At 46.7% G+C, this 15934-nt stretch overlaps 2 protein-coding genes across 2 annotated transcripts in view; one reads left to right on the top strand and one right to left on the bottom strand.

Annotated features, from left to right (window-relative positions):
• 5-HT2A (5-hydroxytryptamine receptor 2A) overlaps positions 1–13440 on the top strand; it is a 40610-nt gene extending 27170 nt beyond the window's left edge. Inside the window, exons 2-6 of the mRNA XM_087343421.1 lie at positions 3485–3712; positions 4139–4442; positions 7689–7880; positions 10730–11044; positions 11135–13440. Coding sequence (XP_087199547.1) covers positions 3485–3712; positions 4139–4442; positions 7689–7880; positions 10730–11044; positions 11135–11399 — 1304 coding nt within the window. The 3' untranslated portion in view covers positions 11400–13440. The remainder of the gene's footprint in view (positions 1–3484; positions 3713–4138; positions 4443–7688; positions 7881–10729; positions 11045–11134) is intronic.
• Rpn2 (Regulatory particle non-ATPase 2) overlaps positions 1–15934 on the bottom strand; it is a 233167-nt gene that overhangs the window by 70469 nt on the left and 146764 nt on the right. The gene's annotated exons all lie outside the window — the stretch shown is intronic.

The raw sequence follows: 15934 nt of genomic DNA, 5'->3' as shown, positions 1-15934 counted from the left end.
CTTAATCTCATTGCGTGGGGCACAAGCAATGTTGATAACATTTACACTGAGATGTGAAACACAAATGTCTCATTCAAAAATGCCAGACACGCGATCCTATAAAAATAAGAAAAGTTCTACATACTATTAACGTACAACCGAAAAAAAAACAAACGGAAACCCTCATTTCCCGCTCGCAATTTCGTTAGTGAATCCACTCCGGGAGGCCGACCGACGTGATCATGTTCCCATCCCACACACACGCGTCGGTGTAATGATGTTAGCTAATTTGAAGAGGCGGCTTCCAGGTACGCGAAACGGAACAAATTAGATCGCAAATTGACTTCACGAGAGTTCCATTACAGTTTGTAGTAGTTACACAGCATTTCATAATAATAATAATAATAATAAAAAAAAACCAGCCACAAACTTCGGGCATGCGTTTGGCGTTTTCCTGATCAGATGGCGGGCCTGCATGTTATTGCACTTGCTTCGAGAACCGTCGCGGCTTCCTGCATCCTTGCCGAGACGATAATTGATAACGCCGCCCTGTCAAGGTCATTCGCGTTGATCGCCCGGGCTTCACCTTCTCCATGGGGCGGGGGTTGAGAGTTTCGGAAAGCTCCGAAGTCAAACGCGGGACACATTCGATGACCCACGCACTGAGTCTCTTACCCTGAGGTTATTTGGAGATCTCTTTTACTTCCAACAAGAAACTACCTGGACAGACGAATCCACGTAGTTTTATTCAGACTGACATGAACAGACAGACGGTAAATTGTGGCCTTCAGTGCCAAGACGCGTGGTTACCAACGTTTCGGAGGGACCTGCTGCTTCCATCTTCATGGCAAACGTGATCTCTCATAACGCTTGCAGACGTAACTAAGGCTTAAAGTGTAAACATTTACAGAGCAAATAAATTGCTACAGATGTTACCGGTATTAATAACTGACAATAACAATTTTTATGCAAAACTAAAAATGACAACACAGATTCTACGCCATACATAATACAATAACTCGATCACCAGACACTAGCGCAGACTGTGGCCAACTAGCGCCTCATGTTCCCACCGAGTCAGCTAATTAAAACAAAAATGGCTGCAAGTGTATCAACCCCACCGCGAAGTTCAATCATCCAAACTTCTTCTTCCTATCATTACCTCAGTTCATACCGAGCGGGTTATCTCAAGCAGCCAGACATGCATTCGGTTCGAGTCTCGCTCGGCCGATACAGCGGCCGTGTTCGCCCAACCGCCGAGCACGTGCTCGTCCTGCCGCGATCAGGAGGCGAACACTTCCCTCGCGTCACCTTTCTCTATCTGACACGTGTACACAAACAATGGGAGTGTGGGGCCCGACCTGAGACAGAATTATCAGTAGAGAGAAAACGAGCTTACAGCTACATCGGCGTTGAAGTTGCTTGTTGAAGGGCAGGGACGTCTGACTTCCGAGCGGAAGTCCACAAAATGTTTCACGCCAGTTAAAGCACACACAACACCAGCTTGTTTACGAAAGACCCGATTCGCGCCAGCGAGAGTTATGGACCACGCAGGTCTAACAAACGGCGCAATTACAAGGTTAAGTAACCTAACGACCGCTCCAGGAACGCCGTTCTGCACCGCGGGCCGTGAAATATGTCAGGCAAGTCGGAACAAAGCTCCGCCATTTCGGAAGACAAGTGAAGAACAGGGGGAAAGCCTTTCGAAGAGTGAACGCGCGCCTGCCTGACACCCGGACATCACCGATACATTCCCTGTCTCGGGCGATCAGAAGGAACTAGTCGGATACAAGCAAATAATATTTCCCGCTGGCGAACTGTACATGTTTAAGTCATTAGCAGCTGGCCAATAAATTTTAAACAACTGTCAGGGAATTCCAATGATATGAAAGAACAGAGTAACCTCTTTTAGGTTGGAAAATGCATGAAAAACCAGTAATTGGGTACGTTTGGTTTACGTCTTTCAGCGAATTCCCTAAACAAGCGAGGAATCTGGTTCACTGTTACTAGTGGTTCAGTTTATATAATTTTATTCCCATTAGACTGAGACTGGTAACATGATTTAACTGTCTGTGTTCCACACAACGGGAGAGCCCAATTATCAATAAACAACAGCATCGCTTCAGCCGGCAGGTGAAACCCCGTGTCCGAGCGAGTGCCGACGACTCTGATTGCATTCCAAACAACGCACTTCAACCCTCACGCTTGGCGATCCAGAATTAAACCCGGAATGCCGAATCTCGACGGCGGAATGGGGAAGTTCCAGCTGAGGGTGTGGGGGGCGGTAAGGGTCGGAAATGTTACCCCCCACCCCCGTCCGTCCGTGCTAATTAGAAACAGCGTTAGTACAATCCAAGCACCGTTAATGTGATTATGTCTGACTCGAGGGAGGTCCTCTCCCCGCCCCTCTGGTCCTGAGGCACAAGGGTAATTCGTCCCAGTGCATCCAGGGGGCAACACGAGACGCATCAGAGGAGGCAGGGTGCAACTCCCTTACGAGGATTGGAATCATCTGGCTCAGTGCAGGGTCCAGTGGCGAGCTGTGGTTAACATCCCTCCAGCATCCACATACTCCCTCTCTCTCTCAACAAGCACCTTCAATCTGTGTGATCTTCGCTTTACGTGACACCGAATTTCACAGGAAAACAAAAAAGAACGCGGGGGGGGGGGACAAATTATAGTTTTAAATATTTTAATCTTTGCGTTGTTAGATAGCAGGCGGGAAGACAAACGTTTCTGAACCGCACAATAGCAAGTCTCCACTTAATCTCCTCTTGACTTCGTCGCGTTTCCAATGACACCAACAGCTCCTCTGACAAAATTTTTTGGCCTGTAGTCCGGTGAGTTTCCTCACTCCTTACTTCAATATCAACTTCCTTACTAGCATCTAACAGAGCTCGTATTGTTCTCCTTCTTCTTTATGATATTTATGTTTAATCCAGTCCCTCCCTCTTATCTCGGCGTACTTTTAGCTGAAAAGCATCTCACTGTCTCACACCATTCTGAACACCAAATGCATCAGACGAAACTCCATCAATACGGACTTTGCTGTCGGTTTCATGACAAGCGCGTAAGGATTTTGAAGAAGTCGATCGTGGCCAACCACAGCCTGTCACCAATCGAGATTCAAACCAGACATCTCCCACATAAAAGTACACGAAACTATCCGCTTTGGTGTTTACGTCTGACTGTAATCAGAATCCCCTCGTGCCCAGGGGAGTGCCTGCTGCCAAATGACATTTGTTTGTAGCTCGATGTTCTTCGTATGTCTCTCCTACCCCCGGGCGTCTGCATCTCCAAGGTAATTAACCGCGTTTAGATCGACACTGTATATATATATGTCTCCCCGCGTACAAGCAAAGGTCTTGGTGCTTTGAATTCTGGGTAATGCGTCGAGGATGGGCGACGCCTAGTCGTGATAACCCCTCCATCGGCTACGTTCCTTCTCTGGTTACAAGATCGCACGCCATGCCTTACTGTGTGTGTGTTCCACTATGTGACGCAGGGTACTGGCCGTTCGGGGTTGTGTGGTGCAATGTGTACGTCACATGTGACGTCCTGGCATGTTCAGCAAGCATTATGCACATGTGTTTCATTAGCCTTGGTCGGTACCTCGGAATCCGCAACCCCCTGAAGACCCGACACTCCTACTCTACGAAGAGACTCGTCGGCTTCAAGATCGCGCTGGTGTGGCTGCTTTCCATGCTGGTGTCCAGCTCCATCACGGTGCTAGGTGAGTAGACATGACGAAGCACTCTCAAATGACGAAACAGGCCAACGTAGGATTATTTAGTATGACAATGCATGCTGAGAAATCAGATAGATCGCGCGTCGAAAATGTCCTCAGCATCTGGCAGATCCTACGGCCGTGTTCAGCGACTCTTCAGCTTACTGAAGAGCTAGGACGCGTCTTAATGGTCGACCGTGTAGGATTGCTTGAAAAAAAAAAAAAAAAATTTTTTTTCCCCTGTTGCTGTAATGACAACAATTTTTGTTCTATCTGGTCTTAAGATTACATCAATGCCAGTCGGAAAATGTAACTCAAAAACTATTTCTTTTAACGTTCGGGGCAAAACATAAGGGATTGCAATATAGCACGACAGGAAACACTGTCAAGACATGAGACCGCGCTAATGGCAGGCGCCTAATTTACCAACAGGTGTGCACAACCCGCGGAACATAATGCCAGAGCCACGGACGTGCGTCATCAACAACCGCGCCTTCTTTGTCTTCGGGTCGCTTGTCGCGTTCTACGTGCCCATGGTCATTATGGTCGTGACGTATTCGCTGACGGTGCAGCTCCTACGTAAGAAGGCGCGGTTCGCGGCAGAGCACCCTGAGTCTGACGAGTTCCGGCGCCTTGGGGGAAGGTTCGCTGCCCGCAAGACACAACCCCACCACAACCATCAGAGGTCGTCCACGGCGTCGCACCAGCTGTACAGAACCAGCGGCGGATCTGACAGGCAAGTGGTTGGACCGTGCACAACCGTCGTCGGTCTCGCGAGTGAAGAAGCTCCACTCGGCTTTACCCAAAATCAACAGCGTACGTACTAGTACAGTTCACGGGCTAACGCGGGCCACAAGTTTAACTCATGACAAGTTTTGAAACGTACATCGACAAAGAACATTAAAAGAGCGTAGCGTCTTACAATCTGCCACGGTGGTCTAGCGGTTAGAACGCTGGCCTTGTAATCCTTGGGTGGGGTCTCGGGTTCGATTCCCGGCGGTGCCCGAATTTATAACTTGTGTTGGGCAAGGCCGTGGTCTAGGCAACACGGAGTTTTCCTCCGTGGCATCCCAACAATTACTCCATTCACACACAGAAGAAGGCAATGGCAAACCACTTCTGGATCATCTGCCAAGAACGTATATGAACAGGTCCCAGTCCGAGAAAAGGATGGAAGGATCCTGTTCATATGGACCTGTCGTCAGACAGAACACTAATAATAATAAGATGAGGTGGTCTAGCGGTTAGAACGCTGGCCTTGTAATCCTGGGGTCTCGGGTTCGATTCCCGGCGGTGCCCGAATTTATAACTTGTGTTGGGCAAGGCCGTGGTCTAGGCAACACGGAGTTTTCCTCCGTGGCATCCCAACAATTACTCCATTCACACACAGAAGAAGGCAATGGCAAACCACTTCTGGATCATCTGCCAAGAACGTATATGAACAGGTCCCAGTCCGAGAAAAGGATGGAAGGATCCTGTTCATATGGACCTGTCGTCAGACAGAACACTAATAATAATAAGATGAGGTGGTCTAGCGGTTAGAACGCTGGCCTTGTAATCCTGGGGTCTCGGGTTCGATTCCCGGCGGTGCCCGAATTTATAACTTGTGTTGGGCAAGGCCGTGGTCTAGGCAACACGGAGTTTTCCTCCGTGGCATCCCAACAATTACTCCATTCACACACAGAAGAAGGCAATGGCAAACCACTTCTGGATCATCTGCCAAGAACGTATATGAACAGGTCCCAGTCCGAGAAAAGGATGGAAGGATCCTGTTCATATGGACCTGTCGTCAGACAGAACACTAATAATAATAAGATGAGGTGGTCTAGCGGTTAGAACGCTGGCCTTGTAATCCTGGGGTCTCGGGTTCGATTCCCGGCGGTGCCCGAATTTATAACTTGTGTTGGGCAAGGCCGTGGTCTAGGCAACACGGAGTTTTCCTCCGTGGCATCCCAACAATTACTCCATTCACACACAGAAGAAGGCAATGGCAAACCACTTCTGGATCATCTGCCAAGAACGTATATGAACAGGTCCCAGTCCGAGAAAAGGATGGAAGGATCCTGTTCATATGGACCTGTCGTCAGACAGAACACTAATAATAATAAGATGAGGTGGTCTAGCGGTTAGAACGCTGGCCTTGTAATCCTGGGGTCTCGGGTTCGATTCCCGGCGGTGCCCGAATTTATAACTTGTGTTGGGCAAGGCCGTGGTCTAGGCAACACGGAGTTTTCCTCCGTGGCATCCCAACAATTACTCCATTCACACACAGAAGAAGGCAATGGCAAACCACTTCTGGATCATCTGCCAAGAACGTATATGAACAGGTCCCAGTCCGAGAAAAGGATGGAAGGATCCTGTTCATATGGACCTGTCGTCAGACAGAACACTAATAATAATAATATAAAAATAGCGTCTTACAATAAGCACCCATTCATAATAATAATGAAGAAGAATATTTCGGGACGTGGTTTACGTTTTGGGGAGCAGGGAACTGAGAAGAAAGTTGTATGTATACCGCAGAATTACAGACAAAATTAAAACTGTCCTCGTGAGAATTTAACGACGTCTCGCTTTCATTATGAACTCAGAGATAAAACAAACGACACATCTGACTTCGCAGGGGCACAGAGAGAGATGTCGGAAAAAAAACTCCTGTAGTTTATGTTTCTAAACGACGGATAAGACGCAGAGGAACGTGACCGACCACCTCAGAGATTCGGTCGCACGAACGGGACGCGAATCTGTCTTGTCGCTGCTGCATCCCCGCTGACGGGCGCTTCGGCTGTCTCGCTCTCTCGTCAGGTACAGTACCGATCAACAGATGTGCATTGAGCGGAATTGTGTACCACAACATTGGAAGACATAGACTGCTTACAAATAGAACCGCGGGTCAGATACAACGTGCCAAAGGAACGCACACAAGTTTCAATGGGAAATGAAGTCATTCGACAGTTATTTCCGAATTTCATTTACATCGGGATTCCGCGTATAAAATTATTCAGAACGTGCACAGAGAATGAAGAATATGATGCTCACATCTCGTGTCCAGGCAATGGCAAAACGAGTTGTGAAACCGACGTACGAACGTGTTCATTCGTAGCTCATCGCTGTCTGCCACAGTAACAGACAGCGCGGTTAAATCGTACGAACAGTTTCTGATTTTATAAAAATCTCCAGACACTTGACGACTGAATTAAAATTTCATAAAGCTCTCTGCCGTCGACTGGCATAAACTCCGGCCGTGGACAACCGTTTTGAACACGTCAAGAAGGCGATGTGACAACAACAAGGAGCCTCCAGTCACTTTTCTACAAATTTTAACTAAACATGTTTCCTTACCAAAAATTACTAAACCGAAGGAAAAAAATGTGCGACGTGTTTCAAACCAAATTTTAAATCCCTCCCAACTTCCCTTTGGTTTCGCCCGATTACGTATTAGATTAGTTTAACTACCCACCGTCGGACACGCGAGTTATCGAAACAAACTTTTCGATTCCTCCTTGCTGCAGTCGACTTCGCTTATTTAACTTATCGAACTTACCACGAAGCTGAAATTCCGCTATGTTAAAACACACGGGGAAGATGGCACGAAACACTGACAGCTTCGTTACATCTGGGCACGCAAAACTTCTGAAACATTTACACGTTCATAGAAGCTCGGATCTTTTTGGAAGCGATATCAATACCAGATGGCAGTACTGAGTGCACTGCGCCGGCAGTTGGTGGCGCAAAAGATATTCCACCTTGAAGAAGGAGGCAGGATATTCCTCCGAAACATTAGAGATCAGACCGTCCTTGTTACTGGCAACCGCAGTGCTGAGGCATGAGTACCGCGGTCTCAAGGTCATGACTCGACATTTTAAAGCTACCTGGGCAACAGGTGATAGTCATCCCCTATTCGGTACTATTTGTTGATGTTACGAATGTCTGTCAGTACTCGTCAGTACCCGGAATGTAAGGCGGGTCGTTCTGTTTGCAGGAGCACCGGCGTGAGAGTCAGCTCCTCGCACCCACAGCTAAACTACGTGGTGAATGGGGGAGGCAGCGCTTCGGGGAGGAGGTGCGACCAAGGGACGCAAACCCCGGACAGTATCTCGCGGGAAACCAGAAACTTCCGTCTCAGAAGTCTCAAGCTGCATCTCAGCATGGGGCCATCGACACTCAACTTGAGGTAACTCCCAAACGTTCTTTAAAAAAAAATCTAGTCCAATCAGAGACGACAGCACTAAACGAGGAAAAGCTGCTTTTGGCAATAAAATACTCGAATTTCGGTTACTCGGGCTGCGGACTTCAGAAAATTCTGTGGATCCAAGTGGCACGTTACTGGGGAAACGGGAAAAGCTTTCACGCGGATCAGAAAGTTGGAAGTGACAAGAATCAGGGAGGCACAGAATGGCGGAGGACAAACACGATTAAGAAGACGCTCTTCACTTGACGTCTGCTCCTTTAGTTGGGGGGTGGGGGTGGGGGGTGTCTGACTGCGACGCTGACCGCCATCTGGTGATTGCAAAACGTGGGGACAGGCTAGCGGTCAGTAAACGAGCAGCGCAGACATTAATTAATCTTGATTAAGCTTTCTAAGATGGCCGCCACACCGGGTTTAAAGAAATTCTAGGGATGAACAGAGGGGAATATTTTGACAACACAAGAGGGACAAAACTGCAACATTCGCACTCTTCATGAAACATTATTGGAGGACGATGTGGTGGGCGGGGCATGTAGCACGGGGAGACGAGAAATGCACACAAAATATTTGGAAGTAGCCACTCGAAAGACCTACGCGCAGGTGGATGATGTTAAAATGGGTCTTAGGGAAAGAGGTTGGGAGAATGTACGATGACGAACCTCCGAAACGTCACTGGACGGTGCAAGCGACAGCTAGGTGCTACTAAGTCACGGGTCGCCATTGATGGCAGTTCAACTGGTCCTAACCGCAACGCAAAGCACTAACTAACTGCACGCCTCCTCGTGGACACAATCAGTATTAACCCACATTCACGTTTCCAAGAACATGCAACCTTTAGTGTGCCGAAAACTATTAAAAACTGTCAACGAGCCACGTGTAGGTAATTCACAATCTGACCGGGAGAAGGGGACATGAACGCATTTCTACGCGGCCTGTACGTAAATTCGTAACTCAGAAAAACGTCCATCCAGCAGAAGAATAAGAATGTCCTACAAACGGACACAAGAACACACACCTGCACAGTGTTTTCGGATCACGGAAATTGAATTTCAATGAAAGATAAGATAAAGACAAGTGAATCAAAATTCATTCGGGCTACTCACCGCAACAGCGTGACTCCAGCTCCCACCAATAAATGAGGACTCTTACCTGAAAAACAACAGAAGTACGTTAATGCACATTACAGCCTATGTTAATAAACATCAGTACAACTGAGAAGCGAAGCGAACCGGTACAGAAACATCTACTGACCACGCACGGAATCTCGAAAAAACATGTCTGAGGGGCTTAAAGACCCCTGAATAGTTGCTCAAAGTTGTGATAAGATGACGGTAAATGGGAAATATTACTGCAATTTCGATTACCAATGCAATTCAACATTCGACGTAGCCAATTCTTAAACACGCCACGCGACGTAAATCTCAGTGTCGGTCAGCGAGAGTCGAAGCAACTGTTAATTAAATTAAATTAAAGTAAAAACAAACAGCCGCAAGCGAGCTTGTAACTGCTGTGCCACGTCACACGTCAAAGAGGCTGGAGAAAGCGACTTACACAAGACCGCTTAATGTTAAGCACACCTAAACAAGACGACAGTTGGACAGAGTCCAAACCACGGTCGTATCACTGCTCCGGTTTATGAGAAGATACTTCTCACTTCGTTTACTTCTTCCGAGATACGCACACGGAAAGGCGTTCCAAGGATCAGCCACCATCGAGACCCCCGGGGCACCCCGCCCAACAGCGAATCTGAAAAAACATTTTCTCTAGAACACTCAGGACAAAATCTACGGCCCGAGAGCCATGTCCGGCCCATGGCTGAGCTCACATACGACCCTTGACCTCTCTGCCCGTCTTCTGCTTCCCCTGCGACAAAACCCGTGCTCTTGTGTTTGCTGAGCTCCCTCCCCGGTTAACAACTTTTCGGAGGACGCGACGCGACGCGACGCGTCGGAAACCACCAAGTAGACCACGCGACCTCTGAACCCACATTTTCACCACCTCGGAAGCCTTAAAGTTCTTGGTCCGTTTCTTGGATGTGAGGTTTTCACGGCGGTGAGTACGAAGATGGCCGTCCCGGTAATCTGGTAGAAGTTCATTGGCGTTTCAGAGGTACTTGCTGTCTCCATCACCAATCTCCCCGATGATGGAGGCAGTAAGTACCTCTGAAACGACGGTAAACTTCTATCAGACTACGCGACGTTGCAATCCAGAATACAGCCATGTTCTTCTCGATCCTTTCCTGACATTAGCAGTACCGACGTTCATGAATTCGTACAATGCCAAATCCCATAAACAAATCCGTGGGAATTTGGGGCCCATGACAGGGCAGAATAGGAAACGAGAGGTGACCGACGAATCTGAGCAAAATTTAAAAAAAAAAATGTTTTCCAACTGCACCCTCGACGTCACCAGTAAATAAAAATATTCATACTCTACGAACTATAAACTAGGTAGTTTCAACGTTCAACGAAAGAATCATTGTGATCGATGAACTGGAAAGGATAGGGAAGGAAGCGATCACGAACCGTTTTCTGTGCGGTATCAGAATTTGTCTCAAGAGATTCAGAACCTCAGAACAGCCGGTATCTGGGCGAGACCTACCGAACTGTTGCAGTCGTTGTGAAGCTAACAGTCGCTTACCTACTCTAAAAAATTCCTCACCAATTACGAAACCGTGCTCAAGACGAGCCTCCCCACGGACCTCGTACACTGAGCCCTCGCCTTATTATTTAACAGCATCTGTGCCTGCTACTTGTTTATAAGTAATGCCGACAGGAGCGCGCGGGAAGGAAGCTTTGTTATGAACTGGCAGTGTTTCAGTTTCCTGCTTCCAGATTCGTGGCTGGAAGAAACAAGAGACGCTCGCTGGCCGCCAACGCCGTAGCCACGGAACAAAAGGCGTCCAAAGTCCTGGGCCTCGTCTTCTTCACCTTCGTGCTGTGCTGGGCTCCGTTCTTCGTCCTCAACATCATCTTCGCCGCGTGTCCAGACTGCCACGTTCCAGACCACGTGGTGGACACGTGCCTCTGGCTGGGATACGTCTCCTCTACCATCAACCCCGTCATCTACACGGTGTTCAACAGGACATTCAGAGCTGCCTTCATCAGGCTGCTGAGGTGCAGGTGTCACCGGTCGGCAAGGCCCCTCAGGTAAAGCGACAGACGTTCTTGGAGAAAACTGCCGTCGGTCGCTTGCGGCGAATGACGGGTGTCCCTGATCCGATCTCTCTTTTGGTGCAGGTACCGGTCAGTCAGCGAGAGCCGGCCGGCTGGAACTCCAGTGGGGGGGCTGGCACCTTCCACTGCAGCGGCCCACTCCTCCAGGAACACGATTTCGACTCCAGCGGGGGCGATGGCGGGAGCTGCCGCCCTACCCCTGTCCTTATCCCTGCAAGGCACGCCCTTACTGGCCACCCCCTCATCTACATCGTCCTCGTACATCGTCATGAGGACCCCGTCAGAGAACTACCCGGACACCTTCGACGTCGAAGACCGTGACTGCTGAACAGCAGCATCGCCATGTTCACTTGGTCCGCACAAAAGACCTGGAGTGCCTGAGAAGAAACTCGAACCCACGCCACATATTCAATCTTTATTAAACAGCGCGTTATGAATGCGTCACATTGAGGGAGCCACAGAGTCTGCTTATATACGAGGAATGTTTATTAACAATAAATTCCGTATCGATATCGGAAATGCATACATCGAGTGGTACTGTCAGTTTAGGTCGTTTTAAATTGCTGAAGCACGTAATTAAACTGCCTTGTGAGATTTCAGAGAGCCTTCACTGAAGCCGTAGCAATTAATTATTCATTGTCATAACGTGGAGGAATCAGTTACGAATTATAAATGATAACCCGAGTGTACCAAAGCAAATAAAATTACTATGGAACGTTTGTTACGGCGTACAGAATTAAAAACAAACGCACATTTCTGGTTCAAATGGACCTCACAGCCTAAGAGTTCGTCTGGTCCAGCTGCCATAAGAATGTATCGTATCCCAACTGCAGCCAGCGGAGCTGGTCCCGAGGAAAGCCAGGATTAGAACTGGACCACAGAAAACTACATCCCAAGAATTAAGATTCCTGTTAGAATAGACATGAATCTGTTCACGAAGCATTTTCAATAGTGCAGAAAACAACACTTCTCTCACACAATCCTTCAGGCCACTACACGTATACCGAAAATCTTGACGCGTACGAAATTTTACTCAAATACAACTTCAACCTGTTTCCTGTGATCTCACGAAATTCACAGTGCAAATGACCCAATGTGTTATATGACACACTTTGCCATACAAGACACTACACTCGCGTGGGACCAAAACATTGGCAGTTCACTGTAGCTCCCTTTTAGACAAGACTGAAGAAACTCGCGACAGATCCCCACCCCCAAGCGCCTGCAGCTTTACTTACGGTCCTAGCCTAACTTTCAAACCGGAACATTCGGCTAGAAGTCTGAAGGTAAAATTAATTTTGTAATCTCTTTCCGACTCATTCCACATACCTAATTAAATCACAAAACTAACTTCCAATAAAACGCATTCTTTCTCAACATCACCCGGAACGGCAGTAATTTCGATGGCAGAGTCTGAGGACTACCACGGAGCACGGAAGTAAATAATGATAAAATAAATCAGCAGAGTCACGTTCTTTCGTAGATGCAGCCATGAGCTAAGCATCTCCTGACAAGACCACTGTCTCGTTGAACGCCAACACAAATATTTCGATGTCTGAGGGCAAACACCTCGATTAAACTACTCGCTGTATGAACAAATGTACAAATCATAAAATGTCCGCGCGTCTGTAACTCCTGTCCTAAGCATTTTGTAGTCCACATTTACGCACTGAACCGCATCCGAGATTCAAACTATTCATCATCACGTGGGATGACACAAACACACCGGAAAACATGGAACGGAAGAGACAACTTGGAAGACCTAGGTGTAGATGGAAGGATAATTAAAGTTGGGACGTACAACAAATCCATCTTATTGCAAAGGCGAAAGGAACTGGCGTCCATGCAGTAGTGCTTAATACACACTGAACAATTTTTAAACATAATTTATCCAGTTTTAACCCCAAAACAATGACTGATCTGTGTGCCAACAATTCCGAATAAATGCCAAGAGAACGAAGTGTTTGTTAATCACTGCTGTACGCAGAGGGCAGACTTCATGTTATTTGCTAGTCATACTCACAAATGGACTTCAAACATAAAATAATTGTAGGAGCAAGCTGTTCCCTGCCTTCATCAAGCCCCTAATGTTTGTAAAAACCAAACAAACAGACACGCCTACGCAGTAACACAAGGAATGTGACTGCCCAGGAGCGTCTCTACACTGGACAGAAATCTGATGAAATCAATAATGTAAGAGAAACATATTTGTAAAAAAAGAAAATGTTACTTTCAGCTGGTCTGAATGTATGTTGTATGTTAATGTCATACTGTATCATGTTTATAATGACTGTAATTTTGTCCACTGTTCAGAAAATGTTAAACATGCTGTGTGACTGTTTACAGATGACTTCTTCAGAAACAAGAAACACGTATTTATTTCTAAAAATCGATCACGCCATACGTAACAATATTCTTAAAACGCCACAACTTCATACGAAACAGACGTGTATAACGTGAGATACAAAATCAAGCGTTTCATGACTCCCCAGTATTATCACCCTCCAACATGGCTGTCAAAGATGAACAATTAGCTGGGCATTGAAGCCGCAACCTTAGACCAGGAAGCAGCAATCAAACTGACAACCTAACCTTAACTAACCTGACCTAACCTTAACTAACCAAACCAAACATAACCTAACCTTAACTAACCTGACCTAACCTTAACTAACCTAACCAAACCTAACATAACCTAACCTTAACTAACCTGACCTAACATTAACTAACCTAACATAACCTAACCTTAACTAACCTGACCTAACCTTAACTAACCTAACCTAACCAAATATAACCTAACCTAACTTTAACTAACCTAACCTTAACTAACCTGACCTAACCTTAACTAACCTAACCTAACCAAATATAACCTAACCTAACCTTAACTAACCTGACCTAACCTTAACTAACCTAACCTAACCAAACATACCTAACCTAACCTAACCAAACCTAACCGCGCACGTACAACTGCAATCAGCGTGTGTCCGTGTGTCTCGCCCATTAGTTTATCAACCCAGCACACAATTTTAACCAACTAACAGACACATAAACAGCTCGAGGGGGTTAGTTAATTTTATTATGAAAATGTATGAAATATCACCATGAACAATGAAAATTATATTTATATCAGTATAAGAAGGGAATAACAGTATATGATTAATAATCGAACCAGGCAGCAAAATAGCATTACGGATGTCTAGAAAGCTGTAAGCCCCCAACGCGGAACATAACAACATTTTAATCGGCGTGAACACTATGCATTTTCTCTCCGTTGGGTACCGAGGTCCATCCGCCTGGGGTAAAGTGTGACCAGGGCGTGGCGCTGACCACTCACCACCATCCAGTGCCGAGGTCAAGAATGAGGAGCTATACCGCCTCACCCCCCAAGCGCCTACATGGCGTATAGTGGGACAGCAAGTCTTTTCCTCTCTGGGATTTGAACTCAGAAGTGTTGTGATCGCTTTGGAAGGGGGGAGGGGGTGTACATCACTCAAGCTGAAGGCCTCCAGGATTGGGTTAGGCGCTAATCTCAGCCGGTACCAAGTACTTCGGTCTGACCCGAAACTAATGACCATGGATAGCAAGCCGGTATTTCTGCGTACTGATGAGCACGAGAATCTGGGTTTGTGATCTTGCTTTTAATATATATGAGGAGAAATTCGTGACAGACAGACAGACAGACAGACGTTTCGTTGGTTTTGCAATTAAAGCTAAATTCCGCTCCTTTCAGCTACACGTCGTCGCCTGCCATCTAAGACGTTTTTGACAATGCTTTAATCTGCACGCGGACTTAGAAGTGGGCCTTCCGTACATTAATTAATTTCAGTCTGTAGTAATTAAAATTTATTTTCTTAAACTTAATCTCATATATAAACTTCCCATCAACAGTCAGAATATCTCAAGTGTTCAGGTACTTTTTTGTGACGGACACTAAATCCCCAAAAAAGTTGCACTTCTGAAGAATGCGACGAAAAACTAGAGCGAGGCCACGACATTTGATGACGCTATATCAGCAGTTATGTCTACTTGCGCCAACCTGTCCAGATCCTCCACCCTTCTTTCGGGGGAAAATATAAATGGCGGAAAGTGTATTCTATTCTGTGACAACGGGTGTGTTTTTGTCCCCTTCCGTAGTCGCCCCAAGCGAATGCCAGCACAGCGCTACAGAGACCACCTTGAAGCAGGTAGCGACAGACTCCTTCCAAATCCTTACACACAGTAGACTAAATCCATCGGCAGCGAACTCAGGATTCAATCATCGAAATAAGAACCTTAATTAGCGCGTTCTCTCACCACAAGCGAACGAAATTATTCATAACCACTCAACAACATCGAAATGAAGCCTTTGAATACAAATTAATTCTTTGCAGGTTCTATTATGGCATCGCGATGAATATTCAACGCTCAGACCCCGTCTTGTTCAATGAACACAGCCAGCAGACGCATGAACAATACAAAGTACGAACTGAATGCATGAACGGCGTTCCTTGCAGTTTACGTAAAAGAGAGGCCCACTCTCAGCGTTTCAAAAGATCGCTGTGAAATACGTCCAGGCCTAAGAAGATGCGGATCTTACGAAAACGCGGAGAGAATTTCGTCTGCAAATGAAGTCAATTTATCTTTGCCCCGTATTATTTCTAAAACACCGACTTAACATTTCTCTACTAGTACCCTTGAGATGGAAGGCGATGCTGTTGAGTTTGGACAAAACTTCGCATTGAAGTATCGGTCTATAAGCAATCGTTAACTGGAAGTGGGTTACTGCACGCCGACAGAAGTGAACTGAGTTCCGAATCTGTAGCGAAAGACAGGGAAAATGAGTTGCAGATTAAGACGAGGCCACGCGCCGGAGGCGAACAAAATCTA

The sequence above is a fragment of the Zootermopsis nevadensis genome, unplaced genomic scaffold (genome assembly GCF_977971745.1).
Source record: "Zootermopsis nevadensis isolate Lab colony 2312 unplaced genomic scaffold, Znev_1.0 Znev_ptg000005l, whole genome shotgun sequence".
NCBI classification, from domain to species: domain Eukaryota; kingdom Metazoa; phylum Arthropoda; class Insecta; order Blattodea; family Termopsidae; genus Zootermopsis; species Zootermopsis nevadensis.
Note: the sequence above shows the minus strand (reverse complement) of the source record. Positions and strands in the feature narration are given on the sequence as shown.